Source organism: Echinops telfairi, unplaced genomic scaffold (assembly GCF_000313985.2).
Source record: "Echinops telfairi isolate 266 unplaced genomic scaffold, ASM31398v2 ScPeMD7_7410;HRSCAF=8448, whole genome shotgun sequence".
Classification (NCBI taxonomy): domain Eukaryota; kingdom Metazoa; phylum Chordata; class Mammalia; order Afrosoricida; family Tenrecidae; genus Echinops; species Echinops telfairi.
In genome coordinates, this window is record NW_022111310.1 from 17,819,769 (window position 1) to 17,834,683 (window position 14,915).

Here is a 14,915-nt window from a genome sequence, read left to right on the forward strand (position 1 = left end):
GGGGGGCTGGGTCAAGAGGCAGGGGGATGGACACTGGCTCCCGGCTCCCATACGGGACATGCAGGGTTATCGTGGCCACGATGGGGCCCAGGCAATGTTCCTTAAAGGCGATCCAGGTCATTCTAAAGGTGCCCAGCATGTAAATAAAGCCTTGGAGCCTCACTCCCACAATATGTCCTTTGTTTCCCTAGGAGTACGGGGCGTCCGTATCACTGGTCTTTACCCAGGGTTCAAGCCTGACTCCTAGTGGGTTCTCAGCAGAAGGGAGGAGGGCAGAGACGGGCACAGAGCCTGGCCCCGTGGCCTTGCCAGAGGAGGGACACAGATCACCTTGGCATGGGTGTTGAGCAGCTCAAACAGGGCCATGACCAGCGCCTCCACAGAGATGCTGCCCCCGCGGTACTCGTCCAGGTAGTAGGCCATCGTGGCCCGCTCCTGCTCCGTCAGCAGGTGCCTCGCCTGCTCCTCCAGCAGCACATGCGTCTGGTTCCCCAGGCTGCTCAGGGTCACCTGGGAGCCGGCCGGCCCCTTGTAGAATCCTGGCTGTAAGACAGAAAGCCAGAGGCCCCCGGCACGCTGAGCAGCCTGGCCCGGCACTCAGAGATGGGTGGTCTCCCGAAGGCGCTCAGCGGTCCCGGGGCACACAGGAAGCCATACGACAAGGAGGGGAGCCCACGACACAATTCCAAGGAGTGTTTGCCTCAACCCTGACAGCCTCTTCATATGCTACCTCCCCAGACCCTGGGAACTGTGACGAGGGCAGGCACTAGCATCACGGTTCCTGTCTCTCAACCTCAGTGTCTCCTGTGCCTGAAATGACAGGTGCCCAAACCAGGGGCCCAAACCAGGTGCCCAAACCAGGGGCCCCCGAGTCAATTGCAACTCCTGGAGCCCCGAGGCGTGCCAGGCCAGAACTAGCCTCTGCAAGGCATTCAACATCCGAATCTTCAGAAGCAAACCGTCAAGTCTTTCTTCTGGGTCACCTCTGAGCAGACTCCTGGCTGCAGCCTTGGGGTCAGCAGCCGAGGGTGCTGGGCGTTTGCACCCCTTGGGGACTCGAGATAACCACAGCACACACAGGGCCGCTATCAGTCAGAATGGACTCGGTGGCAGCAGTGAGCTGGGTCTGGGTTTCTTCCCCAAGTACAGTTCAAACCTGCACTCCCCACCCTTTCCCGCCACTGCCTCTACCGTCCGCAGCCTGGTCTGAGATGCCCTGCACACTCCCCTCCGGTCCCCGAGGGTCCTCTGTATCATCCGCACACTGATGGCACAGCGGAGTGCGGCGGAAACGATCTTGTGAACCACCCGTCCTGTTCTGGTCCTCCCCTGCAGAGAGACCAGCCAGCCCCACAGAGGCACCACGGCCCACAGAGCCTGAGATCAGCCCTGGACTACCTCAGTCAGCACCCTGCTCCTACCGCCTCAACCCACCCACTCTCCTTTCTTCCTTCCTTCCACCAACCCTGCCTCACGGTTCTCCCACAGCCTCTTCCCTCCCTCCCCCAGTTTGACCTCACTGACTTGGGGTAAACTATCAGTTGGAACACAAATGCCAATGTCACGACCCCCAGAGTGGCCTTCTTCCTCTCCCCGGACCTCATCTAGAGCAGGTATCTCACCTGTAATCTCTCGTACACCCAAGCCCCTGGTCTCGATGGCACGCGTGTCCTCTGTGATTGGTTCGGTGCTATTCGTGGGCTTGTTTTGCTCTAGGGGGGTCCTTCACAAGGGCGGGCACTGGACCCACTAGGTTTTGTTCCCTTGGGACCTGGAGTGATGCCCCAGCCACCACAAGCACTCACAGACACAGGCAAAGGGAGCACCCAACGGAGCGGAGAGGACGTGAGTGACATGCACGCTTTCATCAGTTGCATCAGGGGAGCTAGGAAGAAGGCGAAGGTACCCCACAACGACGAGGAACATCCTACCTTGTTCATCCCTTCTGTTGCGAGGTCCCCAGGAAACCTATGAAGACAGACAGATGTCGTCAGCTGGGGTCTGCGAGGACCCACGAGGCAGGAGTGAGGTGCTAAGGCTCTGGGGGCCAGAGGGCCTTCGCTTTCTCCACGTTCCTGAGAGATGCATGACCCTCATGGTCACTCACTTGCTGCCAGCTCAGGTCTGGAGCCACCCGTGGGGATAGGAGCCCCTGGACAGACAGGGCACCTCTGGCTTCCCCTCAAGTATGTGGACAGGACTTCTGACACCGTGCAAGGTGGCCCCTGCACTGCCCCAGCCCCAGGAGCAGGCAGCTAACACACGGACAGCAGAGAGTCTGCCAGGTAGCTTCAGGTTCAGGCCAACACTGGAGCAGGAGAGGGCTCGAGGGGACTGGAAATCCCCAAGTGCCATTGCAGGCCCAGCTCCAGCTTCTCTGCATGAGGAAAGGGAGGCTCAGGCCACACACCTGATTTTTTAGGAACAAGCCAGAAACCCAGATTTCCACAGGAAGTCTAATGTCTTTTTAAATGCTGGAAGCTACATTTTTGACATTTATAATACTGTGCAGGTGGAAGGCAGGCGGCAAGGGGAGGAGGAGAGGGAGCCGTCTCTGGGTGGTGCTTGGCAGTAGACCAGCAGACCAGCAGCTGAGGCTCTGATGGTAACCAGAAGACGGCATGTACATGACCAGCAACTGTGCAGCCACGTGAGCAAGGAGCCCTGGTGGCATCGGGGTTAGGTGTTGGGCAGCTAGCCACAAGGTCGTCAGTTTGAAACCGCCAGGTACTCCGTGGGAGAAAGATGGAGCTTTCTACTCCTATACGGAGTTGCAGTCCTGGAAACCCCCAGGGCCAGTTCTACTCTGACCTCTGGGGTGGCTAGGAACCAGTCTTGGCTCAAAGGCAGGGCGCTTTTGAATGCAGCCACATAACAATTCCAACCCACTGTAAGCCTCCTACAGCCCCTGCACCCGAATGAGCCCACAGGATCCTCTGATCTGGGGGAGGGGAGGGACTGTGAGCCTTACTCCTCAGATGAAGCCACTGAGGCCTAGAGAGGGTTGTGCAACGTGACAACCACAATTAATGTCACTGGTTTGTCCACAGGAAATCGGATGCAATGGCAAATGTCCTGTTACAAAGTTACCACTGTGTGTGTGTGTGTGTGTGTGTTAAAAAGGAGAGGAAATAGGTAAGTGATTTGCCTGAGGGCGAATAAGGAATGAGAGGCCTGGGAGAGTCACCAGGGAGCATGCACTTCAGGTTGTCATGGGGAAACTGAGGCTAGGAGGGGGCAACCATGTGCCCACGGTCGTGGCTGCAAGTGGAAGGGATCCTCTCCACACCCTAAGAATTCTGGGGTCCTGGGGCCCAGAGTGAGGAGGGTGGGCAGACCCTGTGGCGTTGGAGGTGGGCTCCCCAATCCGGGAACTGGCGATCCATTTGGTCTCGTCCACGGTGGTGTGGGCGTGGGGCAGCCTCCCGACGTCCTTCACCGTCAGGATGAGGTGCGGGGACATCTTGAGCAGCTTGACCGCCTCATCATGCAGGATGTTCAGGAAGCTCCGCCCATTCACCTCCAGAATCTGGTCCCCAACCTGCCAAGACCACGGGAAAACAGTCACCTGGGCCATCCCATCTCCTCCTCCTCCTGGACCGTCGGCCAAGGACGTCGGCATTGTTCAGATCAGACAGGGTCACAGGTTATAGTCAGTGGCTGAGCCAGACCCCTGTCACTTCCAGTCCTGAGCCACGACCTAGCCACAGCTGTGAGGAGGGCTGTGATGAGTTGCCAAGGGTCCCCTTATCAGGGAAACCGCAGTTAGCCGAGGCTGCACAGGGAGTGCGGCGGCGGAGGGCAGGGGAGGCAACAGGCAGGAAGGCAGACTCCCATATTCCCTTCTGCACTTGTACACAGTTGTCTTCTTTTACTGCAAGCCTGCATCTTTACCGACTTTAAGTCATAAACATTTCCATTTACGAAAGAAAGACAGAAAATGCTACACTTCATCTATGGGCAGCTAGCTCTCTCTGGCTCTTACTCTTATTCTGCAGTGAATCAGGGGAAGGCATCCAGAGCAAACCATCATGTCTACATCCATTAGCTCACACGCCTTTTGACTCAACTCATCCACTGCTGTCTCCTCCTGGCCCGCTTCTTCCCTGTGGCTCTTGTTCCCATTCCTCCTCCTTCCCTGGCCACCTGAACTTTGTCCTTAGGTAAATGCTGCTGCCCGTTGGATCTTAAATGGCTGGTGATTCTAACTCAGGCGGGAGTTCATTTCAAGACCTGAAGGGTGATGAATGGGCATGGTGTTGGGGGTCCCACCCGTCTCGACCTGATCACTAAGCCAGTTCTCTGTTCCAACTTTGAGTGCTGTCCCCCACGTGTCTCTCCCACTCGACCGAGGATCTTCTAATGCAGTGGTTCTCAACCTTCCTCATGCCTCATTCCTCATCTCCTTTCATACAGTTCCTCATGTGGTGGTGACCCCCAACCAGAACATTATGTTCGTTGCTACTTCATCACTGTCATTTTGCTACTGTGATGAATCGAGTGACCCCTGTGAAAGGGTCATTCAACCCCCAAAGGGGTCATGACCCACAGGCTGAGAACTGCTGTTCTAATGGGATCCTTTTTAGAGCAGCTGATGGCGACAGCTGGGCACCATCTAGCTCTTCCCGTTTGGGGGCTGGGCGACTACTGCTTGTGTGGTTCACGAGTCCTCTGGGCTTCTTGTTTCCATGTGTCTGTCAACTATCAGCACTCTTCTCTCCTCCAGACAGAGAGAGACATTGGAGACGGCTGTTTCCGATCTTTTCAGACTCTGCTGCTCCTCATCAAAGTCAGCTGTCGCGATGCTAATTGACCTTGGTCAACCCCCAGGCCCAGTGACTCACTCCTGCAAGCTGTTGATGTCTAAGACGTTTTCCATAACTTTGCCCCCTGCATGCTCTACCACATCCGTGAGTATATTTGCAGCAAAGAGAAATACCCGTGTATAAATATCCTCTGTCAAGCATGTATCTCTATATATATCTGTGGATATACTCCCACTGATGTTCAGCCTGCCTGCCTGTCCAAGCGCCTACTTTCACATCACCACGACTGCGGGATTAGGCCTTTTGACAGTCTTGAGCAACTGGTTTTTGAGAAGAGGGCTAAGTCCATTCGAATGGGGAAGAAGAGTCTTCAAATAATGGTCCTGGGGAAATCGGATCTCCGCCTGCCTAAAGATGAAACAGGATCCAGGCCTCACACCGCACATCAAAACTAACTCAACATGGATGAAGGACCTGAATGTGGATCTAAAGCCGTACAGTTCTTGTCAGAATGAGCAGGGCAGTGCTGTCAGGCCCCGTTTTCAACACTGGATTATCTAAGACTAAGAGAGAAGGCACACACAGCAACGAGCAAAGAAATACAAGGGACCACAGGACACGGAGAAGCTCTGTTCTCCAGACAAGTCCACCAGGACAGGGAGAAGACAAGCTCCCGAGTGGAAGGGGAGACTACCTTTGAGAACCGTCTAGCTGACCCTTCGGGGCAGGATGTCACCGGGCTGTGGGTTTCTGAGAGTGCCAACCATCACGGGTGGATGGTTTCAAAGTGCTAACCTTGCAGTTAGCGGCCCAACACATAACCCACTGCACCAGAGGGATGCAAATCATTTCACTCCCACCAGGATGGTGCCACGGACGGAATGCTCTCTCGAAGTCTGTGCCACTCCGGCGGGGCGGCGATCCTCGGTGTCCGGCTGTTACGTAATGATGTAATCGGGCCGCTGGTGGATTTATGTTCATGGAGAGGGAATTCAGGCGCAGGCGAGAGTGGTTGTGGGTCTTCAAGACTGGGATCAATGTCACCAGACGGCACATGGAGACGCCAGTGAGCCGGTGGACGGGCCCCTGTGTACAGTCTTGGCAGCGGCGGCAGCCACATGACCATTACACACAAGGACAAAGTCATGAACCGGCAAACCGGCCTCCTGCTTGCGCTGCTTGCGTTTAAAGGGGGAGATTCCTTTAATATAAATGTGATGGAAGCAGAGCGAGACGGGGCACGTCTCAAAGACTTGTGGCATGCTTAAACCCCCATCCAACTGCACCTCCCTGCCCCTTCCACGGAGGGGGGCTGACGCCTGGGTCACACCCCGCCACAGCCTTGAGGAGGCCACCTCTGGCGTCCCTGCACCCAGCCTCCCTGCCAGAGGACGGCATGTGACAACCCCTGGGTGTTGTTCCCGTGTGTTTCAGAGCAAGACTTGGGAAAGGTAAGCCAAGCTGGAGTTTGGGAAGAAAAAGATGTGATACCAAAGCCTGAGAGCCAGACTCAGCCCCAGTTTCCTGTCTGCTCCGAATGCCTCGCAGGCAGCGGCAGTGTTTCCAGTACGAAACGGTTAGAGGTTCAGATGGGGCTTCTCCTCTTGGCCTGCTCTGACGCACGCTCACAGGACACGCGGGCCTCTGCCTCCACAGGCTCGGGCACAGCAGGTGCTCTGTGTGGCATTTCATGGCAGTGGGCAGCATTTCCTGTGCACCTACTGAGTGCAGGGATGCCATGCTGGACAAGACAGGTCTCACCATGGCTCCTTTGTGGCTTGAGGCCGAGATGGGAACAGGTGTTAACGCAGTGGACTCCTCTTTACACGGTAACTGGGTTTTCCCATCGGCCTCTCCACACTGTATCCCCAGGGCCTGGGCCACCACGGGGTTTCCATCTATCCCCCTTCAGTGAATGCACAGTTAGACCTTATCCGCATCCATCCTGGCTCCAGCACGACGACCAGCCCAGCCCAATGGGTACAAGCACCTTTCACGAGACCGGGGCCCAGCAACTCAGGCCACTATTAATCAGGTGCCATGGACCCTTTATATATTTATTGTTCCTTATTTAACACCCCAACATCCGTCAGGGCACACGTCACGGCTCTCCATGTCACCAGAGACAAAGCGGGCTCAGAGGAGTGGAGAAAATACTGTGCGGTCACTGTTAGCCAAGAGAGGCAAGCCACAGGGCTCACCTGCTTGCTTGGCTTATTGCAGCTCTTTTGGGGGCTTATGTGGTATTGTTTCAAAGCCAGCAGATCCAAGGCCACCATCCTGCCACCCCACCCTGGAAACCTGGTTCAACCATCAACTCTCCCTCTAGTCCTACAGTGAGGCCTTGAGCAAGTGCCATCCAATCCCTACCTTCCTGCAGCCCCACTGGCCCCTACTTAAGTCCCCACCTGCCCACTTAGGTCCCTGAGCCATGGATCCACAGTGGCACCAGACACAGAAAACAGCAACCAAGTTAGGGGTTTTGTTCCATCTCAAACACTACTCACTGCATTTCATCTAGATTCTGTAATTCACTGCCCCAGTAGCCGCAGAGAACTCGCAGACGACAGTCATGATTAAAGTTTATAACGGAAGTTAACAGGTGACATACAATGCAGGTAAGGAATGTTCAGGACCCAGCTCTTCTCTCCGGACGTTACCAAGTTCTTTCAGGTCTGCTAATAAATGGCCAAAGCGTATACCACTCCACGGAAGCCTCAACCCAAAGGCATTCAGCGATAGCTCCACGGGTCAGGAAACCCAGCTTCCTGAATTATGTAGGTGCTCACAAGCACCTCACTTCGGTCAGCAGGCCCAACTCCCCCAACTAAGTGCCCAGAGGCACCCTACTCCACAAGCCAGCCTCCTGCTGCAAAGCACTCAGCTTTACTTACTCCGTGGGTTGGGAAGTCTACTACTCTGCCTCATGCTCAGATTCCTGGCTGTGGCTGGCAGTGAGGCTCAGACATTCCACACACACACACACACCCCACCGCCCCCCCAATGCATATCAGAAGGTTTATTTTATGTCCAGCGGGATGGCCATCCAATGAATCCTATTACCCACAGGTGAATCCTATTAGGGTCTTGGCCACACCTTCTTACTCCGCCTCATGCAGGAGGAGGTCATTTGGTGGCAGCTACAGAGACTTTGACTAGAAGAGTCACCTTCAATAATCCACTGCTCCTGCAGCTTCCAACCCTCAGGAGACAGGTTAAAATCCTCCCTCTGCTACTTCAAGTGCTGGTGGACCTCAATCACTCTTGTGCCTCCGTTTCCTCCGGTGTGAAAAGAGGGCCCTCACCCACGAAGACCTTGTCCCATCTTCAAACTTCCAGTCATCAGCATGTTTCCAAAGTCCCGCAGCAACTGCCCACAACTCTCCATCCTCCTTTCTGCATCACGCCTCCCTGCTTGAGACAATTGGCCTAAAGATTTAGACTGCCCCAGCTGGTCTCCACGTAAAGCACCTCAGGTGAGTGAGACCCAACACCTGGTTCAGGACTTGGTGCCGGCAAGCGCTAAGTGGAGTCCAATGAAGGTCCGGATTCTGCCAGCTCCCACCTCCACCATTCCACACCCCTGCCCTGCACTATAGGTGGTGTTCAAGTACTGTAACAGCAGAGCTGTAGTTACGGACCTGACCATACTGGGCCTCCCTGAGAGTGGGTGAGAGACTCCACCCCCATTGTCCCAACTCAGCGAATAGCCCCTTGGCCCCTCCCCACCATGCTTCCATCCAGTTGAGGTGCTTTGTGTTCTTAAGTGCCCCCCTCGATAGCTAGCATTGCTTGTTAAGCTACAGGAATCGATTTGAATCTTCCCCATGCACGTTCTTTCATCCTGGCGGGTTAATTAAAGAAACCAGTCTGAGAAACCAGATATGGGAGGGCTTCCTCTTATGCCAGCCCCTCTCCCACAGGCCCAGGGGCAGGGAGGTGGGGTGCGGGAAGACAGTGCAATTCCACAGCACTGCCTGGCCCCCAGTGACCAGGTGAGGGGCTCAGTCTGCCAGACAGGAGAACAAGGACACACAGTTAAAACTGAGTTTCAAGGCAGCAGCAAAGACTTTAGTGCCAAACATTGCAGAGGGGGTGGTGGTGCGTGTATATGTGTATATGAAGAGATAGAGAGAGAACTGTGTGGCTGATCTGAAACTAATATTTACGTGTGTCCTGAGTCAACTGGCTTTTCTTTCAGCACCTCATACACGGTTCCTTTTGTCAGGCTGACTACAGTCCCACAGTGGAGTGGCAGCCTTCTCACTCCCTGTGTTCGCCCGTCTCTTCACCCCTTCGGCCTTCTGAGCTTTACCACCCCTGGGGCAAGTGCTGCCTTCTGGGCCTCCCTGGTGTTCCTGCTCACCTGACAGGCCCGTCATCTGGCAGGAGGCTGAGCCCCAGGGAGTGAGTTCAGTCCTGGGCCTGAGGAGTATCCAAGAGCCCAAATCTCATGGATTCCACCGGTACCCAGCTGACCAGGAAAGTCTAGCCTTGGAATTTTTAGTTTTGCTCCATATTTCTCTGCAGTCTGTCCCATGCCTCTCATTAGAATCCCCTCAGAGCAGTCGGCAGGTGTAGCTGGGCACTATCTAGTTCTTTTGGTCTCAGGGGCCTAGGGGCTGGGGCTTGTGAGGTCCATAAGTCCTTTAGGCTAATTTCTTCCATTCAACTTTGATCTTGACTTTGCTTTTTGCTCCAGACGGGAAGCACATTAGGTGCACCGTAGATGGCTGCTCAGCGGCCAGTCTCCAAAGTCGATGGAAAACACTGTGGTCTATGTTAGCCAATGGACTTCATTCAGGGCCCAGCGGCTCTTGAACACCCGATGGAACGCTCTGCTTTCCAGACCTCAGTGGTTCTCTGTGGCCCTGGGCCTGGTGCCTGGCATTTCTGCCATCTGAGTTCAAGAGCCTCCAGCACTGCATCCTTCCGCCTGACCCTAAGCATTGCCCTCGGGAGATCACCGGCTGTGCTGCTAGTCCCACTCCCCACCTGGGCCCACCCTGCTTCCCTCTGCCTTTCCAGTCTTCTCCGCCCTGTCTTACACCTTCAGAGCCTGTGCGTAAAGCTGTGTGGAGCCAGCTTCTCGGTCTCCACCTGGTCCTCACCACCAGCATCTGCATCAGTCTGAATTACTCACTGTAGTGGTTACATAATCGGTTGTCAATTTGAGGCTTACGAGTGAAGGGTGGAGTTTAGTTCTGTCAATCAGGTCGAAGCTTGGTGACCTCACTTGGAGGTGCTAAGGCGATAAACAGCTTGCTGGAGGCGGGACACTCCCTCCCTCCCTGTGAGGCATGCTTGCTGACAAGACACATGGAGCTACGCTAAAGCCCTAGAGCTGAAGGAGCCACGTGGAGACCCCTGCCAGTCCTGAGATGCTTACACCACCACTGGATCCACAAGACTTTTCACCCACTGACCTGTGATAGTCCTGCATTTGGCATCATTACATGTGTTTTGTGAGTCTGAGGAGGAATTTATAGATTGGTATTGGACATATGGGCTAATATTGGACTTATGGACTTGACCTGGACTGGGCTGAAATGTGTTCTCAATTTTCAACCGCTCTTGTATATAAAGCTCTTTCTTACACACATGAATGTCTATGAATTTTTCTAGTCTACCCAGAAGAACACACATCTGTGTGTCTCATGCTCTCCCACTTCCTCTTCTGAGTCCCCAAACCACTTTCAGATAAACCCAGCATCTCCCCTGCTGCTATCACAACAGTCCTGGGGGTCAGGGAGGTGCAAAGTCCTGACCCTACAGTGCAGGTGGCCACAGGGTCAATCCCTCTTTCGTGAAATACTAGGCCCCTTGGCCTCACACAGCCCTCAAGTGTGCAACGAGCCTCAGTTTTCTCACCTGTGAATGGGTACCACACGACCGCCAACGGGAGGCGACTATGAGAGTCCAATGGAACCAGCACAGCCCCTGACACAAGGGAGGGGCGAATAGCTTTTCGCTGGCTCCCCTTCCCCAACAAAGGAGATCGGTTCACAGATATCAGATGCTCCATCCAGGCTGCTGGTCCCAGAGATGGCCAAGTGAGGCAGGATGTGAGCCCAGCCCCATCCACAGCCTGCCTGTGTCACCTATCTACCACCTGTGTCATCTACCTGAGCACACAGAGACAGGATGGGGCTGACCAGCTCCTCCTCCGCTTCCTCCTCCACTCCCTCCTCGCCTCCACTCGCCCCCTCCTTGCCGCGGGTTTGAGTGACATGAGGGTGGAGGCAACCGGTTTAAAGGTCTTGGTCTGGCTCACTCCCAGAGGACACCTGTATTTGCTTACTCTTGGAAGCATTGCTTTTCTTTACCGCCAAAGCTAGCTCTGAGTTATACCAGTACGCCAGCAAGCAAGGCCCCACATAGAGGCCAAGATGTGGCTTAGGGCAGTGGTTCTCAACCTTCCTAATGCCTTTAATCCAGTTCCTCATGTTGTGGTGACTCCCCCAACCATAAAATTATTTTCATTGCTACTTCATAACTGTAATTTTGCTACTGTTAAGAATTGGGTGACCCCCACCAGGTTGAGAACTGCTGGCTTAGAGCCTTACTTGCAAGGGTTTCCTTCAGATGGGTAGACAGGAATCTCTAGGACAAGACAGTGGCAAAGCCCGGACCCTGGGGCTAACCAAACAAATACCCAGCCACCCAGGCCTCGCCGGAGCACAGAGACAGCTGCCGTGAGACCGAGCGTCTGCTAGCCCTCAGCTCTCAGGGGCACAGAGGTTGGCTTTCTTCTCTTTACCACCTGGGTTGGTGGAGAGGATGGTGACCCCGGGGACGCCCTTCACTTGAAGGCAGAGGAAGGCTCCTCCATCAGCCACAGCCCACTGAGCAGCATGCGGAGTCTGGACACTGTGGGGGGAAGGCTCGGGAAAGGGCTTCTACAAGCGCAGCAAGCGGATCACAGCTGGTCCTGACCACAGCAGGCCAGCTGGAAGTGGGGGATTTATCTCCCTCAGGACACAGGAGCACTGCAGAAGGGACCCTGGGAGCAGCAGGAAATGCTCAGCCGACTCCAGATGGGGCATGCCGCCCCACATCTGACTCCCGAAGATACCTGGGAACATCACTGACCCTTCCCGGCCTCTTCCTTCCCTCAGAATGGGAACAGGACCATGCCCTGCCTGCATGCTACAGCAAAGCCACGAGCGGCAGCAGTCTGCCCTGTGCTTTTGCACACAGGCCCCAGGTCTGCCGGGTGGGCTCAGTTCACATTCTGCCACCCATCAGCGGTGTGGCTGTGGGTCACGGGCTTCTCTGGGCCTCAGTTATCGCCTCTGGAAAATGGGCCAGAACCAGTACCTGCTCATGCGTATATGGATGCAATGAGGTAACACATCACCACCGTCTTCCTAGCACCTAGAACAGTGGATGGCACACAGGTTGCTTAGAGATTATGAATCAACACTCAACCTTTAAAAGCATCATCAGCACACAGTAACCAGGGGAACCAGGCCCAGGGCCATGGAGTACACTTTGACTCACAGCAACCCCATAGAGGTTTCCATGTGGCCCTGTAAGTGTTTATGGAAGCAGACAGCTTCCTCTTTCTCCCGGGGAGGTGGACTTGAACCGCTGACCTTGTGGCTAGTAGCCCAACGCTTGCCAGCACCCCCTGTGCTCCATCCCCATACAGTAAGTGCCCAGTAAATGCCTGCTGTTTTTAAAAAGACTACGCTAATTCCCAAGCTGCTGCTAGGGCTGACTCACAAAGACACTGCGGGTGCAGAGTGGCACACAAGATCAGCTCCCTCACTCCCCAAGGACGACCACTCCATCTCTGCAGGTCTCTCAACTCCATGCCCCACCTCTCCCTGAAGCTCGGGCTCCCCCAACCAGACCCAAGAAGCCCATACAATGATCCCCACTTTATAGATGGGAGGCTGTGGCTGGGAGGTGAACTAGGGGTTCTGACCTTTAACCTGTGTACCAAAGCCCCTGCTGCTCCAAGCAGTATCAGACCCTCGGTAAGAGAAAGTAGCCTGGCCCTCCTGCCCCGGCCTCAGCTTTGCTTGATGCACACAGTAGGTGCTGTACTCCTGCCTGGTGAAGGGACCTGAAATTAACTAGCACAGTGGTTCTCAACCTTCCTAACGCCGTGACCCTTTCATACAGTTCCTCATGTGGTGGTGACCCCCAACCACAACATTATTTTCATTGCTACTTCATCACTGTCATTTTGGTACTGGTATGAATCAGATGATCCCTTTGAAAGGGTCATTTGACCCCCAAAGGGGTCGCAACCCACAGGTTGCGCACCACTGGTCCAGCAGGAAGGGGCCGAGGCCGCTTCGAGCTCCCACCAGAGGCAGTTCACAAGGAGCCAGCAGCAGCGGGTCCTTGCGCAGAGCCAGGACCCAACTCCGTCTTCCCAGGAAGGCAGCCTCCTTTCGCAGCTCCCTCTCCAGCCTTCTCCTAAAGTGGATTTTGCAGCTTCCAATTCGAGCCCCGCTGGCTGATTGCAGCATTACCACAATTGGAAATTCAAATTCCATTACAGAGTTTTATTGCAATTATGAATCTTTAATAGTTTTCCATGTCAGGTATAAAACTTTAATGGGCCTTTTTTTTTTTAAGTACGAGTGAGCAATGCCATTTTAATGAGACAACATTAGTTTTCCCAACAGTTCAGAAGTCAATAAGCCTTGTCCATAATTTTCTGAAAAATAGGATTAAGGTGAGTGCTAAGGAGGTTCCTGGAGCAACCTCGAGGTGAGTTCTCTGACAGGTAGAAGCCCACCGGAAAGCTGGGATGGGATCAGTAGAGGCGTGAGGACTCCACAGTAGCCCCTGCTCCCTTCTGGTACCTTCCTCCTCCGGCCCCTCCTGGCCTCTTCTACTCACAAGACAGGGAGCCTTCACCCCAAGCCCTTCTGGTGATAGATGGAAAAACAGAAACCCAGGAAAACGGGCCTCGTACCCAAGGCTGTGCTCTGAGTCAAGGTCAGAGCAAGAGCTGAGATGCCAATTCTGAGTTCCTACCCTGGGAGAGTCTGCCTTCCCAAGCGAGTGGAGACAGGGGGACACGGGGTGGGGGTCCCCGCAGCGGCACCGGTTCTCACCTTCCGTACAGGAGACCCAAGCTCAAATCCCAGTGCACCTCAAGCACAGCCACCATCTGGCTGCAGGGGAGGCTTGCAAGGTGTTCTCATGCTCGGCAGGTTTCAGCAGAGCATCCCAACGGAGACAGACTGGGAGGAAAGGCCTGGAGATCTACTTCTGACAACCAGCCCACAAAACCCTCTGGCTAACAATGGTCCACTGAGTCGGGCCACCTTCCCAGCAGCCAACAACCACAGGTGTGTGTGTGTGGGTGGGGGGCACAGTCATTAGTACCAGTGCCTCGTCCCCAGCAGCCGACAGGTGTGGCTTCCTTCGTCCCAAACTTCGCAAGTACCCCAGAAGGCACACCGAATGGCATGCCTACTTGAGGAGGAGGCCCAGAGAGGTGAAGTCACTTCTCAGAGACACCCAGCCAGCCAGTAGCGGGGAGCAAGCTACGGACCCAGCCTGACTGCTCTTGAAGGACCAGACGCCCGGTTTCCCACCCAGATGACCTGGAGGCATTCTAAACCTGTGTCAGACAACTTCTAGGACACGGGCAGCCTCCTATGCCTGCACGGTCATGGACATCGGACATGGAGCCGCGGCTACCTACACTGAAATTCATTCAAACGAAATGAGAATTTTTAAAAAGGCATTCCATTAGCTCCTCTAGCTCCACATGTGCAGCCGTGCAGGATCAGGGGTGCCGTGTGGAACAGCACAGCTCTAAACACTTGCGCCAAAGATGGAACCCCTCCTCTCAATCTACCTCCTCCACACCAGTCCCCTCCCCGCATCTCCTCAATCTCAGTGTCTAAGCCATCAGCCTCCCAGAACACCAGATCTATCACCGATGTTGCCAGATGTTACCTCTGCATCCACGAGGATCTTTATTCTACCCACTCTCCCACGCTGGCCCAAGCCACCAGCATCCCTCCCGTGGACCACTGCTACGGTCTCCTAACCAGCCTCCCTGCCCCACGCTCGCTGCCCCTCCAGTCCACACCTACATAGCCACCAAGAAGGCCATTGACACTGAGCATCTGACCAGACCACCAGCCTTCTGAAACCCGACTGTGGCTCCCA

The 14,915-nt window shown here is 54.9% G+C and overlaps 1 protein-coding gene across 4 annotated transcripts in view; it reads right to left on the reverse strand.

Moving 5' to 3' along the window:
• The window catches only part of WHRN (whirlin), a 92,455-nt gene that overhangs the window by 20,060 nt on the left and 57,480 nt on the right, over window positions 1–14,915 (reverse strand). For all 4 annotated transcript variants that reach the window (XM_004712545.2, XM_004712544.4, XM_045296665.1 and 1 more), the window contains exons 4-6: window positions 3,339–3,541; window positions 1,932–1,968; window positions 331–543 (exon numbers count right to left, since the gene is read on the reverse strand). In XM_004712545.2, coding sequence (XP_004712602.1) covers window positions 331–543; window positions 1,932–1,968; window positions 3,339–3,541 — 453 coding nt within the window. The remainder of the gene's footprint in view (window positions 1–330; window positions 544–1,931; window positions 1,969–3,338; window positions 3,542–14,915) is intronic.